This window comes from Zootoca vivipara, chromosome 11 (assembly GCF_963506605.1).
Source record: "Zootoca vivipara chromosome 11, rZooViv1.1, whole genome shotgun sequence".
NCBI lineage: Eukaryota > Metazoa > Chordata > Lepidosauria > Squamata > Lacertidae > Zootoca > Zootoca vivipara.
The window spans coordinates 44,902,923-44,919,343 of record NC_083286.1 but is presented as its reverse complement, the minus strand read 5'-3'; the positions used below and the strand labels follow the sequence as shown (position 1 = coordinate 44,919,343).

Here is a 16,421-nt window from a genome sequence, read left to right as displayed (position 1 = left end):
CGATATATAGAAATAAGATGGTGGTAAAGCATTCATTTCTTCCTTTCTTTTTTGTGTAGCTACCACCTTTCCTCCCCAAAAAATATCTCAAGTTCTTACATGGTTCTTACCTCACAACTTTGTGAGGTAGGTTAAGAAAATAGGGATTAGGCTAAAGTCACCCAATGACCTTTCTGGCTGACTATGGCTAAACATGATCACCAGCTCATTGCCGCAGGTACAAACAACCTGCTTCTAAAGGAACCAGTTCAAAATTTGTCAGCCTCACTCACAATGCATGATGGTCCTTTCTCATAAAAATAATACATCCATCTTATTGTTCCTTGGTTAAACTGAGCCATGCTTTTAGTGTGGGAGGATGAGCAGGCATTCCTAGTGATTGACTAGTGTTGAAGGTTTTGCTTGTTTGTTTTGTTCCTATTTAGGATTTTGAGTATATAAAACTGGTCCAGTAATCTTGCTGTTGCTCTGGAGGGATAGTTCATTTCAGAAAGAAATGCCTTATGCATTTGGACAAAAAAATTCAAGAAGAAAATCTACAAATGCTAGCGATCAGCCTGGTAGGGAATATTTTTGGCTTCCCTTGGGGCAGCTTTGGCTGGTGTTGAAGTGTTTGCTGCCGCCATGAAGATAACAAGGCATTTAATTTAAGTGAGACGAGAATTACAGGGTGTTTTGTAAACTGCAATGGCATACAGAAAAAGATAATAGTGAATAACAAGATTCTGCAAAAGAAACACAGTTCTCTGGTTTCCGTAAAGACTAATACACTTGTTGCGGTGTATAAAGCTTATTTGTGGCCATGAAAGCTGGATGCCACAATAAATAACAAATCTATATATCATCTATCTATCTAATTTTATAAGTTTTCAATTTGATAATATATAATCACAACATTGTTATCCACTTTCTGCCTCTTTAGAGCCCATAGACTTCCTTCCCTCCTGCCTCATGGCTTTCAAAATTAACCTTTATATCATTGCATTTTATACGTTTTCCAATTCTAGTTCACTCATTACAAAAGACATTAATATTTAGGTTAAAATGAAAAGGGAGAAAGCTCCTCATTATGAATCTTCAGACAACCCTGCCAGTGATGTTAATTGCTTACAGTAATCTTTCAAATATCATATAAATTTACTCCAAACCTTTTGGAATACTTGGTTTTGGAATATGCTGGTTTCGGATTTTTCCTGTAAGTTTCGCAAAACCCATCATTTTTATTTGCCACTCTACAATAAATAACAAATCACAGGACTCTGCCTTGTTTTTGCTACTATAGATTATTGCACTTTATACATTTCATACTCCAGAAAACCCTGCTGTCTGGGCTGGCCCAAGTCATTTTGGCACCTCAGGTGAACTACAAAATGGCACACACACATCCCGCCAGGCAAGAAGCAGGGAGTGGAGATATGCATCCAGAAAAGGGACAGGGAATCAAATCAACCTTACCCTATAGTTGTACTGGGAATCAATGGTTTTTGTGAGGGCTCTGAATCATGCTGGGCTTAGCAGTTTAGGAGACCCCAGAAGGCAGCCCCCACCATTTTACAGGCGCTGTTAAGTACTTCTGGCCTCTCTGAGCATAATTGATAATGTTTATAAGTAAAAGCATTTCCCAGTTTTGGGAATCAACTTCTGCGGCATCCTAACTACCTCACTCAGAGACAGATTTAGCAGAAAGCAAATTTGAGCTGTTTGTTCCCTTCCCTCCATTCTTATGGTCAGATAGTTCTTCCCGATGTTTGGTCAGAATCTCCTTTCTTGTATCCTGAACCCACTGGTTTGTGTCCTACCTTCCAGAGCAGGAGAAAAGAAGCTTGTTCTATCTTCCATGTGACAGCTCTTTAGATATTTGAAGAGGGCAATGAAGCAATCACCATTTTTTTAGCTAGGGCACATCACTATCATTATTGTATGAGTGGAGCAGGGAATCTTCTTCAGTGTGGAGGCTGAACTCACATCTGGGCAACCTTCAGAGGGCCACATGTCAGTCATGAGCTGGTTAAGAGGGTAGGACATTTAATATAAATTTTCCCTTTGTACAGACTAGTTTCCGTGCACTCACACACCCCTCTCTAGCCTCTAGCCAGGCAAGCAAGAAGCATTATCAGAGTTCAAGGACACTCAGGCAAAAGCACTTAAGGAGCTTGTAAAGAAGGGCCAGTGAAGAGTTGGGCTAGGGAGAGTTCCAAGGGCCAAACAGAGAGGCCTGAATAGCCCCATTTGGCCCCTGAACCTGAGATTCCCCATCTCTGTTGTAAGATACGGTTGATATAAAATACTGTGATTTGACAAGGGAGGGAACGTAGCTCAGTAGTACATCTGCTTTGCATGCAGAAAGCCCCAGGTTCAATTTCCCAGGCCTCTCCAGGCAGAGCTAACAATGTCCCTCCCTTGTCTGAAAACTAGTAAGTAAACTAGTCAGTAAACATTACTGAGATAGGCGGACCAATGGTCTGACTTGATCTAGGACAGCTTCCTACTGTATGTTCCTGTGCCATCCAGTGAGTTCATAGCCAGGAAGGGCTTAAAATGTAGCAAATGCAGTCCTGTAAATGTTTGCTCAAAAGGTTTTGCTATCTGTTGTTGTTTTCTTCTCTTTAAATACACTGTATATTACACAGGAAGCAGCTGGGCAATTGTGCAGCTAAGCAGTCATGAAGAAAATCAGTGTGGTGAATCTTGATGCACTTTTAGAGGGCTTTTTACATATAGAAAAGGTAAGAAAAGTATAGATCATTTAATTGTTATGCCAATGTGTACATACACACACACAGTGCTTTTTTCTGGGCGAACACAGGGGTATGCATACCCCTAAACATTTTGTGAATCTTTGTACTTTTGTCCATTTATTGTATTTATTTTTCCTGATTTGAACTATTAAATGGTGATTTTCTTGAGTCAAAATGAGAATACCCCTAAACATTTTTTTAGAAAAAAGCACTGTGTGTGTGTGTGTGTGTGTTTAATTGTTTTATATATGCAGTTGTTATACACACACACACACACACACACACACACACACACACACACACACACCACATATACATATATGTATACGTATTGCAAATCACTTTAGGATGCCTCTTGGGGAATGATTTATAAATGAAATAAATAAATAATACAAGAAATAATTGCAAAATGAAAGACAGCTTTAAAAAAAAGAGTAAAGTACAAAAGTCAGCAGATGAATTCAGACATCACCCAAAACACAGCTGTATGTTCTCTATGAAACCTTTCCATATTTGCTCTGAGGTAACTTTTTGTGGTTAATGCTCTCAGGTCTCTTATTAATTGTTGCCTAAACAGCACATGGCTAGACTTTATTGCCTAGAGTGACTGTGAAGATAGGAGGGTAATGTTAAACAATTTGTTAAATTTTGAATTCTCAACTTTTCTTACAGAAAATATCAGGGCTTCATGGAAAAAATAATATTCTGAATCTTCAGTTAGATGAAACAAACAAGTTACTGACAGCAAGCCAAATGAAGGGAGAGTCAGCTAAAGAAGGTAAGCATTCCTAGGCATTGTTTTTATAACCACAGATTTGATGAGGTGGACTTGTGCCCATTAAAGTTGATTCCATAATAAATTTGTTAGCCTCCACGGTGCTACATGGCTTTATGTTGATTTTGCTGCAGCAGACCAGCCCTGCAGCAGACCAGCCTGGTTAACTCTCTCAAAGTTTTTTAGGTGTATTAAGATAACCAATCTCTTCAGAACACTTTAAACCAGGCATCCCCAAACTGCGGCCCTCCAGATGTTTTGGCCTACAACTCCCATGATCCCTACCTAACAGGACCAGTGGTCAGGGATGATGGGAATTGTAGTCCAAAACATCTGGAGGGCCGAAGTTTGGGGATGCCTGCTTTAGACAGTAAAGAAAGGAGGTGGGCAGAAGATGTGGCTGATGATAATGCCTTGAGTCTGCATCTGGTCAAAGTCTTAAAACAGAATGTGGGAGAAGGCAGCATACCCTCCAACATTTCTTAGATGAAAATAGGGACGTCCCATTCCATAATGATAATTTTACTATTTATACCCCACACATCTTACTTGATTGCCCCAGGCACTCTGGGCAGCTTCCAACATATATAAAAACATAATAAAACATTAAACATTTAAAAAACTTCCCTATACAAGATTGCCTTCAGATAGCTCAGGGGTTGGATAACTCTATACCAGGGGTCAGCAAACTTTTTCAGCAGGGGGCCGGTCCACTGTCCCTCAGACCTTGTGGGGGGCCGGACTATATTTTGAAAAAAATATGAACAAATTCCTATGCCCCACAAATAACCCAGAGTTGCATTTTAAATAAAAGGACACATTCTACTCATGTAAAAACATGCTGATTCCCGGACCGTCCATGGGCCGGATTTAGAAGGCAATTGGGCCGCATCCGGCCCCCGGGCCTTAGTTTGGGGACCCCTGCTCTATACCCTCCAATATTTCTCCAATGAAAATAGGGACATCTTAAGGAAAAGTGGGACATTCTGGGATCAAATCAGAAACCGGGATGGCTTATCTAAATCAGGGAGGTCCCTGGAAAATGCGGACACTTGGAGGGTCTGAGGCAGCTGACACTCAAATGAGACTCGAGTGCTGTGCAGGTATCATGTTGGTACCTACAACATGTTGTCCTCTAGGAAGAAAAATAGATTCCACGTATCTGGATATATGAAAACTGAGTGCTGTGCAGGTATACTAGCATACTTAGGTGAAACACCAGGAAGTTTTAATATTAACAAAGGTGAAAATTAATTTATATACTATGCTAGGTATATATAAAAAAGTCCATAGAAGTAAAACTGTAACTTAGCAGTTGTGGAGATTTTTCTTCTAAGAATAAAACCCCTTTTCTATTGAAAAGCAGTTTATGCAGGGCCGTCTTAAGCACCTCTGGCGCCGTGGCGCCGTGGTGCAATGGATCCCTCTGGGGCCCCCCTCCGCCCTGTTTCCCAGCGCAGCAGGCCGGCGGGCGGGTGGGCGCCGCCCTGGCACCCTGCGTCACCCAGCCTGGCCGTAGGGCCGACCCTGAGTTTATGACCTCAAATATATGTATTCATGATAACCTGCAAGGAGCTTTTTTTTTCTTGTTCTGCTCTTTAGTCCAATCTTTTGCAGGTTTTCTTGTAAGTAAGCCCCAGTGAGTTAAATGGGACTTGTGCCTCCTAGGTAAGTGTGCATAGAATAGCAGGTCTTGTGTAATATATCACAAGAATAATGGGCTGCCTCTCTTCACTGCAAGTATTCATTTCACAATGTAAAATGTACTAAAAGTGTGAAGCACTTTAAGATGAATGCTTAAAATCGATTATATTTTTCTGTGAAGGGCTGTGTCTGGATTATATCTTTTCTAAAATAAATGTTCTTTCGGTGTGTCTGATCTTAGTGATCTGCAAATCTGCAGAAGAGCTGAGAAGGACTGTAATGTGGGGGTGGGCATGGAACAATTTATAGTCTGCTCTAGCATGCTTCAAATGCTAGAGCAGACTGGGGAAAAACTGCATTTAATCATAGATATTTTGACATGGCAAATGATATATTTGACCAACCATTCCAACTTCTGTACAAAGGCTTTTTTTGCGCAGAAAGGGAATGATATAAAAACACAATGACAGCTTTTGACTTATTAAGCATTGGCCTGTTTTTTTTTTACATTCCTGTTTTAGACAGGGACTAGCAAGTCACTGGAGTCCTCCATTAAATAATGTGATGGAAGCAAGCAATGCAGATATTAATGCAATCTTCTCTATAAATTACTGTTGATGTAGGTCTGAGGGGTCCCTAGGTAATAAGCTCCATATTTCAAAAAGCTTTGCCCATTATACAATTGATCCTCCAGCTTTGCCCATGAGCCTCCAAATTCTGCCTTGGCTTTGCCTGCCCTTGTTCCAGGGCTAGCTAGTATTTTTAAAAAATATTAAAAGTTTGCAATAGGATATTAACATAAGATAAGTATCTGATTATGGAACAGACTTGGTTGCACTACATTAGATGCGTTCCAGATTTAAGACCAAAATATGTGCCTTATTTTGCAAAATGGTATCGTGAATTGGCATGCTATGCTGATAGGTTTTCCTTTGACTTTATTGTTTTTGCTACTTGTATTGTTATGGAAAAAATTAAAAACGAATAAACTATGCATAAAAAAGCAGACATTAACAAGATTACTTTAATGGTGAAAAGTGCTGGATAGTCTTCCTAAACTAAAGTAATGCTATCACATGATTCATTGATTTTTTAAAACCCAACGAAAATTTCTTTAATCTATTAAGTCTCTATGTTAATAAAACAATAGCAATGAAGGCAGAATGTTTTTAATCTAATGCATGTGTGCACTACATCAGCCACCATATAAAAATAGTTTCTGCTACCTGCATTTGTTTTGTAAATGCATGCCTTAAAAATACCTAAAAGCCCACACACTGCTGTCTTTTATCTGCTCAGTTTACTTGTCTGATCTGCCTGCTTAAAAGCCTTACCCCTGCTTGATATTATATAGCATAATTATACTTATGAGCAGCCTTTATTAACAGCGCACTGTCACCTTTTGAATGTTAGTCTTTTATTTCCTTTGGGCATATTTTAAACAATGGGGCATAGGAGGAGGCCAACTCCAGGGGGGCGTGGGTGCTTGGGCACCCACAATAATATAATTGTGGGGGCTGGGCACCCACAAAGTCAATGAGAAAAGCCGGCAGGTGGAGGGGTACTGGGATGCTGAGGCAGGGTCTCTCTGTCTCTGAGTCCCTCCTCTTGGAAAAGGGTGCCTCACTGTCTGCAGAGAGGAGGAAGAAGAGGAGCTGCTGCTGCAATGCGGGCATGTGATGTCACACGCACATGTCTGCAGGTGTGTGCATGTGACATCACACATCTGCATTGCGGAGGCGGGTACCAACAATCCTGAGGGCAAGTTGGCACCCTTGCAATGGGGTGCGCTTTTTTAAAATAAAAAGTCAAAACAATGAATCAATATCAGTTAATAATCTCCAAGGTGCATTTTTCAAATATGTTCCATCTGGGAGATGGTTTGGAAACTAGAACAGGTGCAAAGGCATTGGCTGTTCTCATCTAGACAATTTTGCAGGGGGGTGGGATTAGGAAGAGCAGGGCCACTGGAGCTTTTCATATGAAGTACAGACAGATATCACTTTAATAGGAGTTGTTGCAAACATTGTTATGTGGCTAGTAAGGGAATAGGAGAGAGAATGGGTCTATAATGCTACTTGCAGATGTTCCTCCATACATGCAACTCTGACATATCATGTTGGGAACCCCCCCCCCAATATAAAGCAATGCTTTGTATTTTTATAAGTAGACTATAGAAGGTACGAACGGTATGGAGATGCCAGAGGTCCATCTTGTGTTCACTTCTTGAAACTGCAAGAAGCCCTATGAAACTTGAGAACACCTCTTTAAATGCAATTTATTTTGATGATTCTTAAATAGCGGGCAAACTTGTAAAATTTTCATGATATCTACAAAGAAGATGCATAATTTAGAAAGACAGCATCCTGTATAATACTTCTTCATTACAGCAGAACAAGGAAGTATTTATTGCTGATGACTAAGATAACTTAGTATGTTATGATGCAGTTTAATAATTTATTGCAGTAATTCAAGTGTACCAATTTCTCTCTTTTTTTTTCTTTTTAAAAGAATGTGCTACACTCCAAAATGTGATTAAAGGTCTCCAACAAACTATAGAAAACCAGTATAATTTGAGAGGTAAAAAAAAGCTAGCTGCAGTGTTGATGTTGTTCTTCATGTGTTTAGAGACTGCTCTTGTGTGGACTAGAACACAGTATTTGGAATAGAGCTTCCAACAAGGGTTGACTACAGTAACAGTATGCATATAGATATGCATCAGCAAAAGTAGTTGTATTTAGGCATCTCTATTAAACTTCTTCAATACAAGTTGCCTACAGCTCAGTCTTGTGTGTCTGGTTGAAAACCTCTGCTTGTGCGTCTTTGGCAGATGTTGCACAAGGTTATTTCCATGTTATTATCCATTATTTTGCTGGCATAGTCACCTGGGTGGTTGGGGAGTTAATCCAGCACAATGCTTGTGAGTGCATAAGTCTGAAAAATGACAATGAGTTTATAAAGTTCCTGACTTTCCCACTTCCTACCTCCTTTGCTCACTTGCATAGACATTTATTTAGTTATTTAGTTATTCAATCTGTTAGTTGCTTTTGGTCAGACATGAGTCTGACCAAACTGCGGGAGGCAGTGGAAGACAAGAGTGCCTGGCGTGCTCTGGTCCATGGGGTCACGAAGAGTCGGACACTACTAAACGACTAAAAAACAACAACAAAAGTTGCTTTATATCAAAGAAAGTTTCAAAGCGACTTAACAAGATAAAATGCAAACAGGTAAAATCAATAAAAAGCCAAAGAAAAAATAAATATATATATATATATATACCATACAAAATTCCTAAAATGATCATCCAACAATAGAATAAGAAGGGGAAGTTATCTTAACTTTTTAAAAGCCCCATGCATATACGAGCATTCAAGCGAGCATTTAAGATGTCAAGGGCTGCTATGCAGTCCATATACACCTCCCTCTCCCTCCCTCCCTCCCTCCCTCTTTTCTTTCTTTCTTTCTTTCTTTCTTTCTACAGAACATGTGCAAAATTTCTATTCCAGCCTGACTGTCAACAATTCCCTTACACAGATGAAAGTGAGAAACTGAAGAACATAGCTCATAATTTAGAAGAGAAACTAAAATCCCAGGAACAGGTGAGAGCACCTATCTTCAAAACCTTAGGTTTCTGTTTGGAGAATCAACCTACTTTCTAGAGAGAGGAGTCATCTTTTGACAATTTATCATTTTGATTTTTTCTTTTTATATCTGTTTTGTCATCTTCATTGTTATGAGCTACTTGACAATAATCAGATTAGAGTGTTGGTTTCACATACAGTGGTACCTAGAATCATAGAGTTGGAAGGGACCACAAGGGCCATCCAGTCCAACCCCCTGCCAAGCAGGAAACACCATCAAACCATTCCTGACAGCCTCTGCTTAAAGACCTCCAAAGAAGGAGACTCCACCACACTCCTTGGCAGCAAATTCCACTGTCAAACAGCTCTTACTGTCAGGAAGTTCTTCCTAATGTTTAGGTGGGATCTTCTTTCTTGTAGTTTGAATCCATTCCTCCGTGTCCGCTTCTCTGGAGCAGCAGAAAACAACCTTTCTCCCTCCTCTATTATATTTGAACATGGCTATCATATCACCCCTTAACCTTACCTTCTCCAGGCTAAACATACCCAGCTCCCTAAGCCGTTCCTCATAAGGCATCGTTTCCAGGCCTTTGACCATTTTGGTTGCCCTCCTCTGGACACATTCCAGCTTGTCAGTATCCTTCTTGAACTGTGGTGCCCAGAACTGGACACAGAACTTCAGGTGAGGTCTGACCAGAGCATAATTCAGTGGTACTATTACTTCCCTTGATCTAGATGCTGTAGTCCTATTGATGCAGCCCAGAATTGCCTTGGCTTTTTTAGCTGCTGCATCACACTGTTGACTCATATCAAGTTTGTGGTCTACCAAGACTCCTAGATCCTTTTCACATATACTGCTCTCCAGCCAGGTGTCACCCATCCTGTATTTGTGTCTTTCATTTTCATTTTCATTTTTTGCCCAAGTGTAGTACTTTAGATTTCTCCCTGTTAAAATTCATCTTGTTTGCTTTGGCCCAGTTCTCTAATCTGTTAAAGTCATTTTGAAGTGTGATCCTGTCCTCTGGGGTATTAGCCACCCCTCCCAATTTGGTGTCATCTGCAAACTTGATCAGGATGCCCTCAAGCCCATCATCCAGGTCGTTTATAAAGATGTTGAATAAGACTGGGCCCAAGACAGAACCCTGTGGCACCCCACTAGTCACTTTTCTCCAGGATGAAGAGGCGCCATTGATGAGCATCCTTTGGGTTCGGTAAGTCAGCCAGTTACAAATCCATTGAATGGTAGCATTATCTAGCCCACATTTTACTAGCTTCTTTACAAGAATATCATGGGGCACCTTGTCAAAGACCTTGCTGAAATCAAGATATGCTACATCCACAGCGTTCCCTTCATCCACCAGGCTTGTGACTCTGTCAAAAAATGAGATCAGATTAGTCTGACATGACCTATTTTTCAGAAACCCATGCTGACTTTTAGTGATCACAGCGTTCCTTTCTAGGTGCTCACAGACCGTTTGCTTAATGATCTGCTCTAGAATCTTTCCTGGTATTGATGTCAGGCTGACTGGGCGGTAATTCTTTGGGTCCTCCCTTTTCGAATATAGGGACAACATTTGCCCTCCTCCAGTCTGCTGGGACTTCGCCTGTTAAGAACTTAATTCGTTCCGGAGGTCCGTTCTTAACCTGAAACTGTTCTTAACCTGAAGCACCACTTTAGCTAATGGGGCTTCCTGCTGCTGCCATGCCACTGGAGCACGATTTCTGTTCTCATCCTGAAGCAAAATTCTTAACCTGAGGTACTATTTCTGGGTTAGCGGAGTTTGTAACCTGAAGCGTTTGTAACCTGAAGCATTGTAACCCAAGGTATCACTGTACTTGGTCTTAATTTGTTTCTGGCTCATCTTCTGACATCACAAACACTTGTTCCCATGTATCTACTGTATCCAAAAGAGTAGGGTAATATAGTAACTGCTTCATTCCGTGCTGGAAAGCTTTATGCTACATTATACTGTATAGTCTCATGATTTTAATTGTATTGTTATTTTAAGCTACCCAGAGAATTTGGCTATTGGGTGTTTTGTTTTAAAACATTGCTTAAATCAATTTATAGGAACATAAAAATATGGTTGATAGACTCATGAGAGAAATTGAAAAGAAGGAGGATGAACACAAGCTTGAACAAAGGAAGCTGCACTATAACATGAATAAAAAATGTAAGCATAAATTGTGTACACTATATGTGAGTGATGTTGAGATTTCTCACACTTTAAAGCAAAATATTTGGTACTACACAGTTCTTTTTCACTAATGAACAGTAGTCTGGAAATTAACTATGGTGGATGAATTCCAGCTTATCTGGATCGCCTAAAATTGTTGTGTATTAACCTGCATCATATTTAATGAATCTGCTCCTCCAATGTTTCTTTTATTTAAAAAAATGTTTCTAGATTGATCATTTTGTATCTAAAATTTAAGTTTCTTATTTATTATCCCAGCTTTTCCTACAAATGTTTTGAGTAACATTTTATAACATACAGCTTCTCATCATTTTAAAGCCATTTGATTAAATGTAATGAATTTCTACATTATTTTAATTTTGTTCAAGTTGAAGCCATGGAGAAAGAGCACAAACTACTAATAGAGAAAAAAGATATGGAGATTTTTGAATTAACTAAACAACTCGGAGCACAAGAAAAACAAAAACAGGATGAGATGATCAAATTGCAAATAGAGGTATGCACTAGATAACTCCATATAGAAGGCAGAAGATAAAAGATTAGGTCTGTTTTATAAAGAAGTACAGTATATGCAAATACAAGTCGTAACTTGTGAATGGAAAGTATAACTTTTTAAGAAGAGCCTAGCTTGTTGTTTTACTGGATAAATGATAAGAGCCTTATAAGCAGGCTGTTATTCTGCCATAATTGAGAAGTAATTTCCACTGAAATTAATTAGATGTAATCAAAGTAAATGAGTTTCAGATTGAGTTATTAGAATTATGTTGCTTATATTTTTTGTTTCCTTGTAGTGTACCAGACCTCCGGTTTCCGGGGACAGCCCCGGATTTACCAATCTGTCCCCAGACAAAATCCACCTCTGGAATGTCCCTGGATTTAATGTAATGTCCCCGGATTAATCATATGCCTAGGGACTTCCAGACCCTTCCCAGAGCCCAAAGCAATCATCCGCTACAGCTCCAGAGAGGGTCTCCTGGGGAGCTGAGGTGCAGCTGGGCTTTGCTGCAACTCTCCCGCCTATCAGCTGACGGGCGAAAAGAAACCTCCCTGCAAACAGCCCAGCTCTTCCTGCTTGCTTGCTTGAGCCGGAGAGGCAAGGCTGTTATTAGGACCGGCAGAGCTGAGGTGCATGGAAGAAGCCTCCCTGCATGACATCTCTGCAAGCTACCCTGTCTCTCCTGCTTGCTCATGAGGAAGAAGGAGCACTTTTCCATGCCTTTAAAGCCCCCTTTGCTGCATTCTGCCTGCTTGAGAGCTGGACTCATAGCTGCCAAGTTATCCCTTTTTTAAGGGATTTTCCCTTATGCTGAATAGGCTTCCTCGCGAGAAAAGGGAAAACTTGGCAGCTATGGCTGGACTACCAAGCTGGAAGAAAGCAGGATGCTGCCTTGAGCCTTCCCTTTGCTCTCCCAGACAGAGGCTGTTGCTTCAAAGTTAAGGGTGGTGGTGGTGGGAATTGTCTTGCCTCTTTTGCTCCATTCTGCATGTTTGTGAGCTACATTGGACTGCCTTCCCTCCCTCCCTTCTCTGTGTTATTCTCTGTCTCCCCATTTTTTCCTCCTTACCCATAAACACTTCCCAATTCTCCCTTTGTCTTTTCACACATCTGGTTCCCCAACCCTATACATCAGGCATCCCCAAACTTCGGCCCTCCAGATGTTTCGGACTACAATTCCCATCATCCCTGACCACTGGTCCTGTTAGCTAAGGATCATGGGAGTTGTAGGCCAAAACATCTGGAGGGCCGCAGTTTGGGGATGCCTGCTATACCTCATAATGCGTTGCTGCTTCAATTTTCTTCCCTTGCACCTGCCCCCACTAGGAAAAAATAAAAGGGGAGGAGGAATGTTTTATGTTTATTTTGGGGGTGTTTATGTTGGTTCCCCCTAAACAGTTTTTCTGTTCCCTTCTTATTAAAAAATGAACCTTTAACAAAATGAAAAAGGCTACCTCTGCTTGCTTGCTTGCTTGCATCCCTCCCCTTTGATAAAAAGGGAGAGATCGGTGGGATGGGGCTTGGGGGGGGTACCTTCTGTGTGTAAATGGAGCAGGGAAGCCTTATGTTCTTTTAAGTTGTGGCTGCTCTTGTTGAGGTACAGTGGTACCTCTGGTTAAGAACTTAATTCATTCCAGAGCTCCGTTCTTAACCTGAAACAGTTCTTAACCTGAAGCACCACTTTAGCTAATGGGGCCTCCTGGTGCCGCCACGCAGCAGGAGCACAATTTCTGTTCTCATCCTGAAGCAAAGTTCTTAACCTGAGGTACTATTTCTGGGTTAGCAGAATTTGTAACCTGAAGCGTTTGTAACCTGAGGTACCACTGTATCTCCATTGCAGGGGGTTGGCCTAGATGCCCCATGGCCCCTCAGAGGTCCTTTCCAAATCTGTGATCATCCCACAGTTGATGCCTGCATACCAGACGCCCACAGGGCAGGGCAGCAGCAGGAGGAAGGGGTTTCTGCTAATGCTTACTCTTGAGTAAGCCTATAGGGGATCGCAGTGCAGGGAGGGAGTGGAAGCATAGCTAGCGCTCCAAGAAAGCAGGCTGGGACCCATAGGAAGGCAGCGCAACAGAGGAGACCACAGAAGAGAAGATATTACTTCTTATTTTTTTAAAATAACTTTACACACACACACACACACACACACACACACACACACACACTTATTTATTTATTTATTTATTTATTTAAAGTGTCCCCAGATTCATTGAAAACATTCTGGTATCCTTATTGTAGTGTGAGCAAGAAAAATATTTTGAGGGTTTTTGTTGTTGTTGTTCCTAGCAGCACTGAAAATGTATCCATACAGTACTTGGAATGTTTTAATATCTACCTTACCCTCTTTTGTCACATGGTTGCACATTTCTCCACTGCCTCCTATGATTTTAATTATAAACTTCAAAACAGGCATGACCCAGCCAATAAATTTTATTATTTTATTTTATTTACATTACATTTAACAACATAAGAAGTACCCGGCTGGATCAGACCAAAAGTCTATCTAGTCCAACATTCTGATCCTACAGGGGCCAACCAGATGCTTATGGGAAGTCCACAAGTGGGTTTGGAGTGTAGCAATGGTCTCCCACTCCTCTCCTCTAGCAACTGGGGTGCTGAGATGCACCATCTCTGATACCTGTACGTAGGTAGTACAGCCATCATGGTTAGTATCCATTAGTGGCTTTATCCTCCATGAGTTTAATTCCCTTTAAAGCCATCCAAGTTGGTTGCCTTTACTATCTCTTGTGGTAACAGCCTCCAGAATTTAACTATGCACTGTGTAATACTCAATCTTCTCAACACCGCATAATTTATGCACCTCTCTCTTATCCCTTTGGAAGTCCCCCCCCCAGTCCAATAGCTCCAAGTAGCTTTTTCTCATGCAAGTTTCTCCAGCCCTGTGGTCATTTTGGTCACCCTTTTCTAGCTCCTACAGTATCCTCCTTGTATTATGGTAAACAAAACTGTTCAGTTTTCCAAACAACCCTCTTAGGTAGATTAGGCCCAAGGTGGTGCTTGGAGTTCATCCATCCTTCCATCATTGCCCTTCCATCAGATGTCAAGGAAATAAGCAGCTATCAGAATTTTAGAAGACATCTGAAGGCAGCCCTGTTTAGGGAAGCTTTTAATATTTAATGCTGTATTGTTTTAATATTCAATTGGGAGCCGCCCAGAGCGGCTGGGGAGACTCAGCCAGATGGGCGGGGTATAAATAATAAATTATTATTACCGTAATTAATTAATTATTATTATCCTAGTCCAGTACACCACACTGGCTCAAGAATGGTTAAAAGTAGAATTATGTGTATAGGTTTTTCCTCATCCCCCATTATCAGCATACAGTACTAACATGTGTTTTTGTTTCAGTTCAATGCTGAATTGGTAAAGCTTCAGACCAAAATGCCCAAGTCCTATCCAAAACCCACTTCACTGCCTCAAAACATTTACAGAAGGGTATGTTTTCCAGCATTTTCTAATATCTTAAATGTATGTTTTTCATTTTTATATGCCTGTTGTCTTTGTCCATGGAGTTTTCTTGGCAGGGATACTGGAGTAGCTTGCCAGTTCCTTCTCCAGGTGGATCACGTTTAGTCAAACTCTCCACTATGACCTGTCCATCTTGGGTGGCCCTGCATGGCATAGCTCATAGCTTCTCTGAGTTATTCAAGCCCCTTTGCCACGACAAGGCATTGATCCATGAAGGGGAAAGATTGAGGGCACAAGGAGAAGGGGACGACAGAGGATGAGATGAGTTTGACCAAACTGCGGGAGGCAGTGCAAGACAGGAGTGCCTGGCGTGCTATGGTCCATGGGGTCACAAAGAGTCAGACACGACTAAATGACTAAACAACAACAACATGTTTTTCATTAAATACTTGGATGACGCACAGTATTTCTGACAATAAGCTTTGACTTTAAATGTTGTGTCTTGCCCTCATCACTATATCTTAATATCTCTGAAAGTGTAACTCATTGGCCCAGATCTCCTATTCCTCTGAGGAGTGCCAACCATTGGGAAAATCCCCTATCTAAAATAGCTTCTCTGTTCATTTTTAAGACTGATCTGATCTATATGCACTCCTCCATTTTTAATGACATGTAAGCACTGTGTACACATACAACAGGGTGACATTGTCTACAACTCTCATCCGTTAATTTCTGTAACACTGAAAAATGTGCAATAATTAATGCACACTGGTTGTGGTATTTAAATTTCAGGCTTTGCAGAATTATTAAATGAAGCTTTTAAAATTTCTTTGGCTATAGAAGAAGAAGAAGAGGAGTTTGGATTTGATATCCCGCTTTATCACTACCCGAAGGAGTCTCAAAGCAGCTAACAACCTCCTTTCCCCTCCTCCCCCACAACAGACACCCTGTGAGGTGGGTGGGGCTGAGAGACTTCAAAGAAGTGTGACTAGCCCAAGGTCACCCAGCAGCTGCATGTGGGGGAGCGGAGACACGGACCCGGTTCCCCAGATTACAAGTCTACCGCTCTTAACCACTACACCACACTGGCTCTCTATAGAATATAAGTGGCAAGTTATGCCATTGAGGGGTACAGAAAGAAATGTAACAACCTTTGGGCATCAGGGAGCGCTTATCAGAGGTCTTGTTATTTGTGCTATGTTTTAGGCAAAAACTATGGAGTTAATTAATTAAGTGCTCTGTAACTTCCAGTGGGACCACCAAGCTGACTCAGTGCCTGGATGTCATATAATACATACAAGTTTTTGAAAAGTATTTGAAGATTTTTTTTCAAAAGCAATGACACCTTTGTTTATATACACTACTGTATCTTGGAACCAGGTTCTAACAGGAAATAAAGCATTTGCTTTAATCTTTGCAGAAGCTTCAGCATCTTCAAGAAGAGAAGAATAAGGAAATTGAAGTTCTCCGTAATACCATCCGAAACTTGGAACAGAGGCTTGGCAAAGGTGAATGTTTCCATTTCAAACGTTAACAGTTTTGAGAATTACATGAAAA

At 40.9% G+C, this 16,421-nt stretch overlaps 1 protein-coding gene across 1 annotated transcript; it reads left to right on the top strand.

Moving 5' to 3' along the window:
* The first annotated feature begins 2,663 nt into the window (after positions 1-2,663).
* CCDC152 (coiled-coil domain containing 152) lies at positions 2,664-16,407 on the top strand. Its single transcript, XM_035100696.2, is given in 8 exon segments — positions 2,664-2,726; positions 3,411-3,516; positions 7,669-7,737; positions 8,692-8,756; positions 10,810-10,912; positions 11,305-11,432; positions 14,805-14,891; positions 16,285-16,407. Coding segments are annotated over 8 exon segments (744 nt in total).
* Positions 16,408-16,421: the final 14 nt, after the last annotated feature.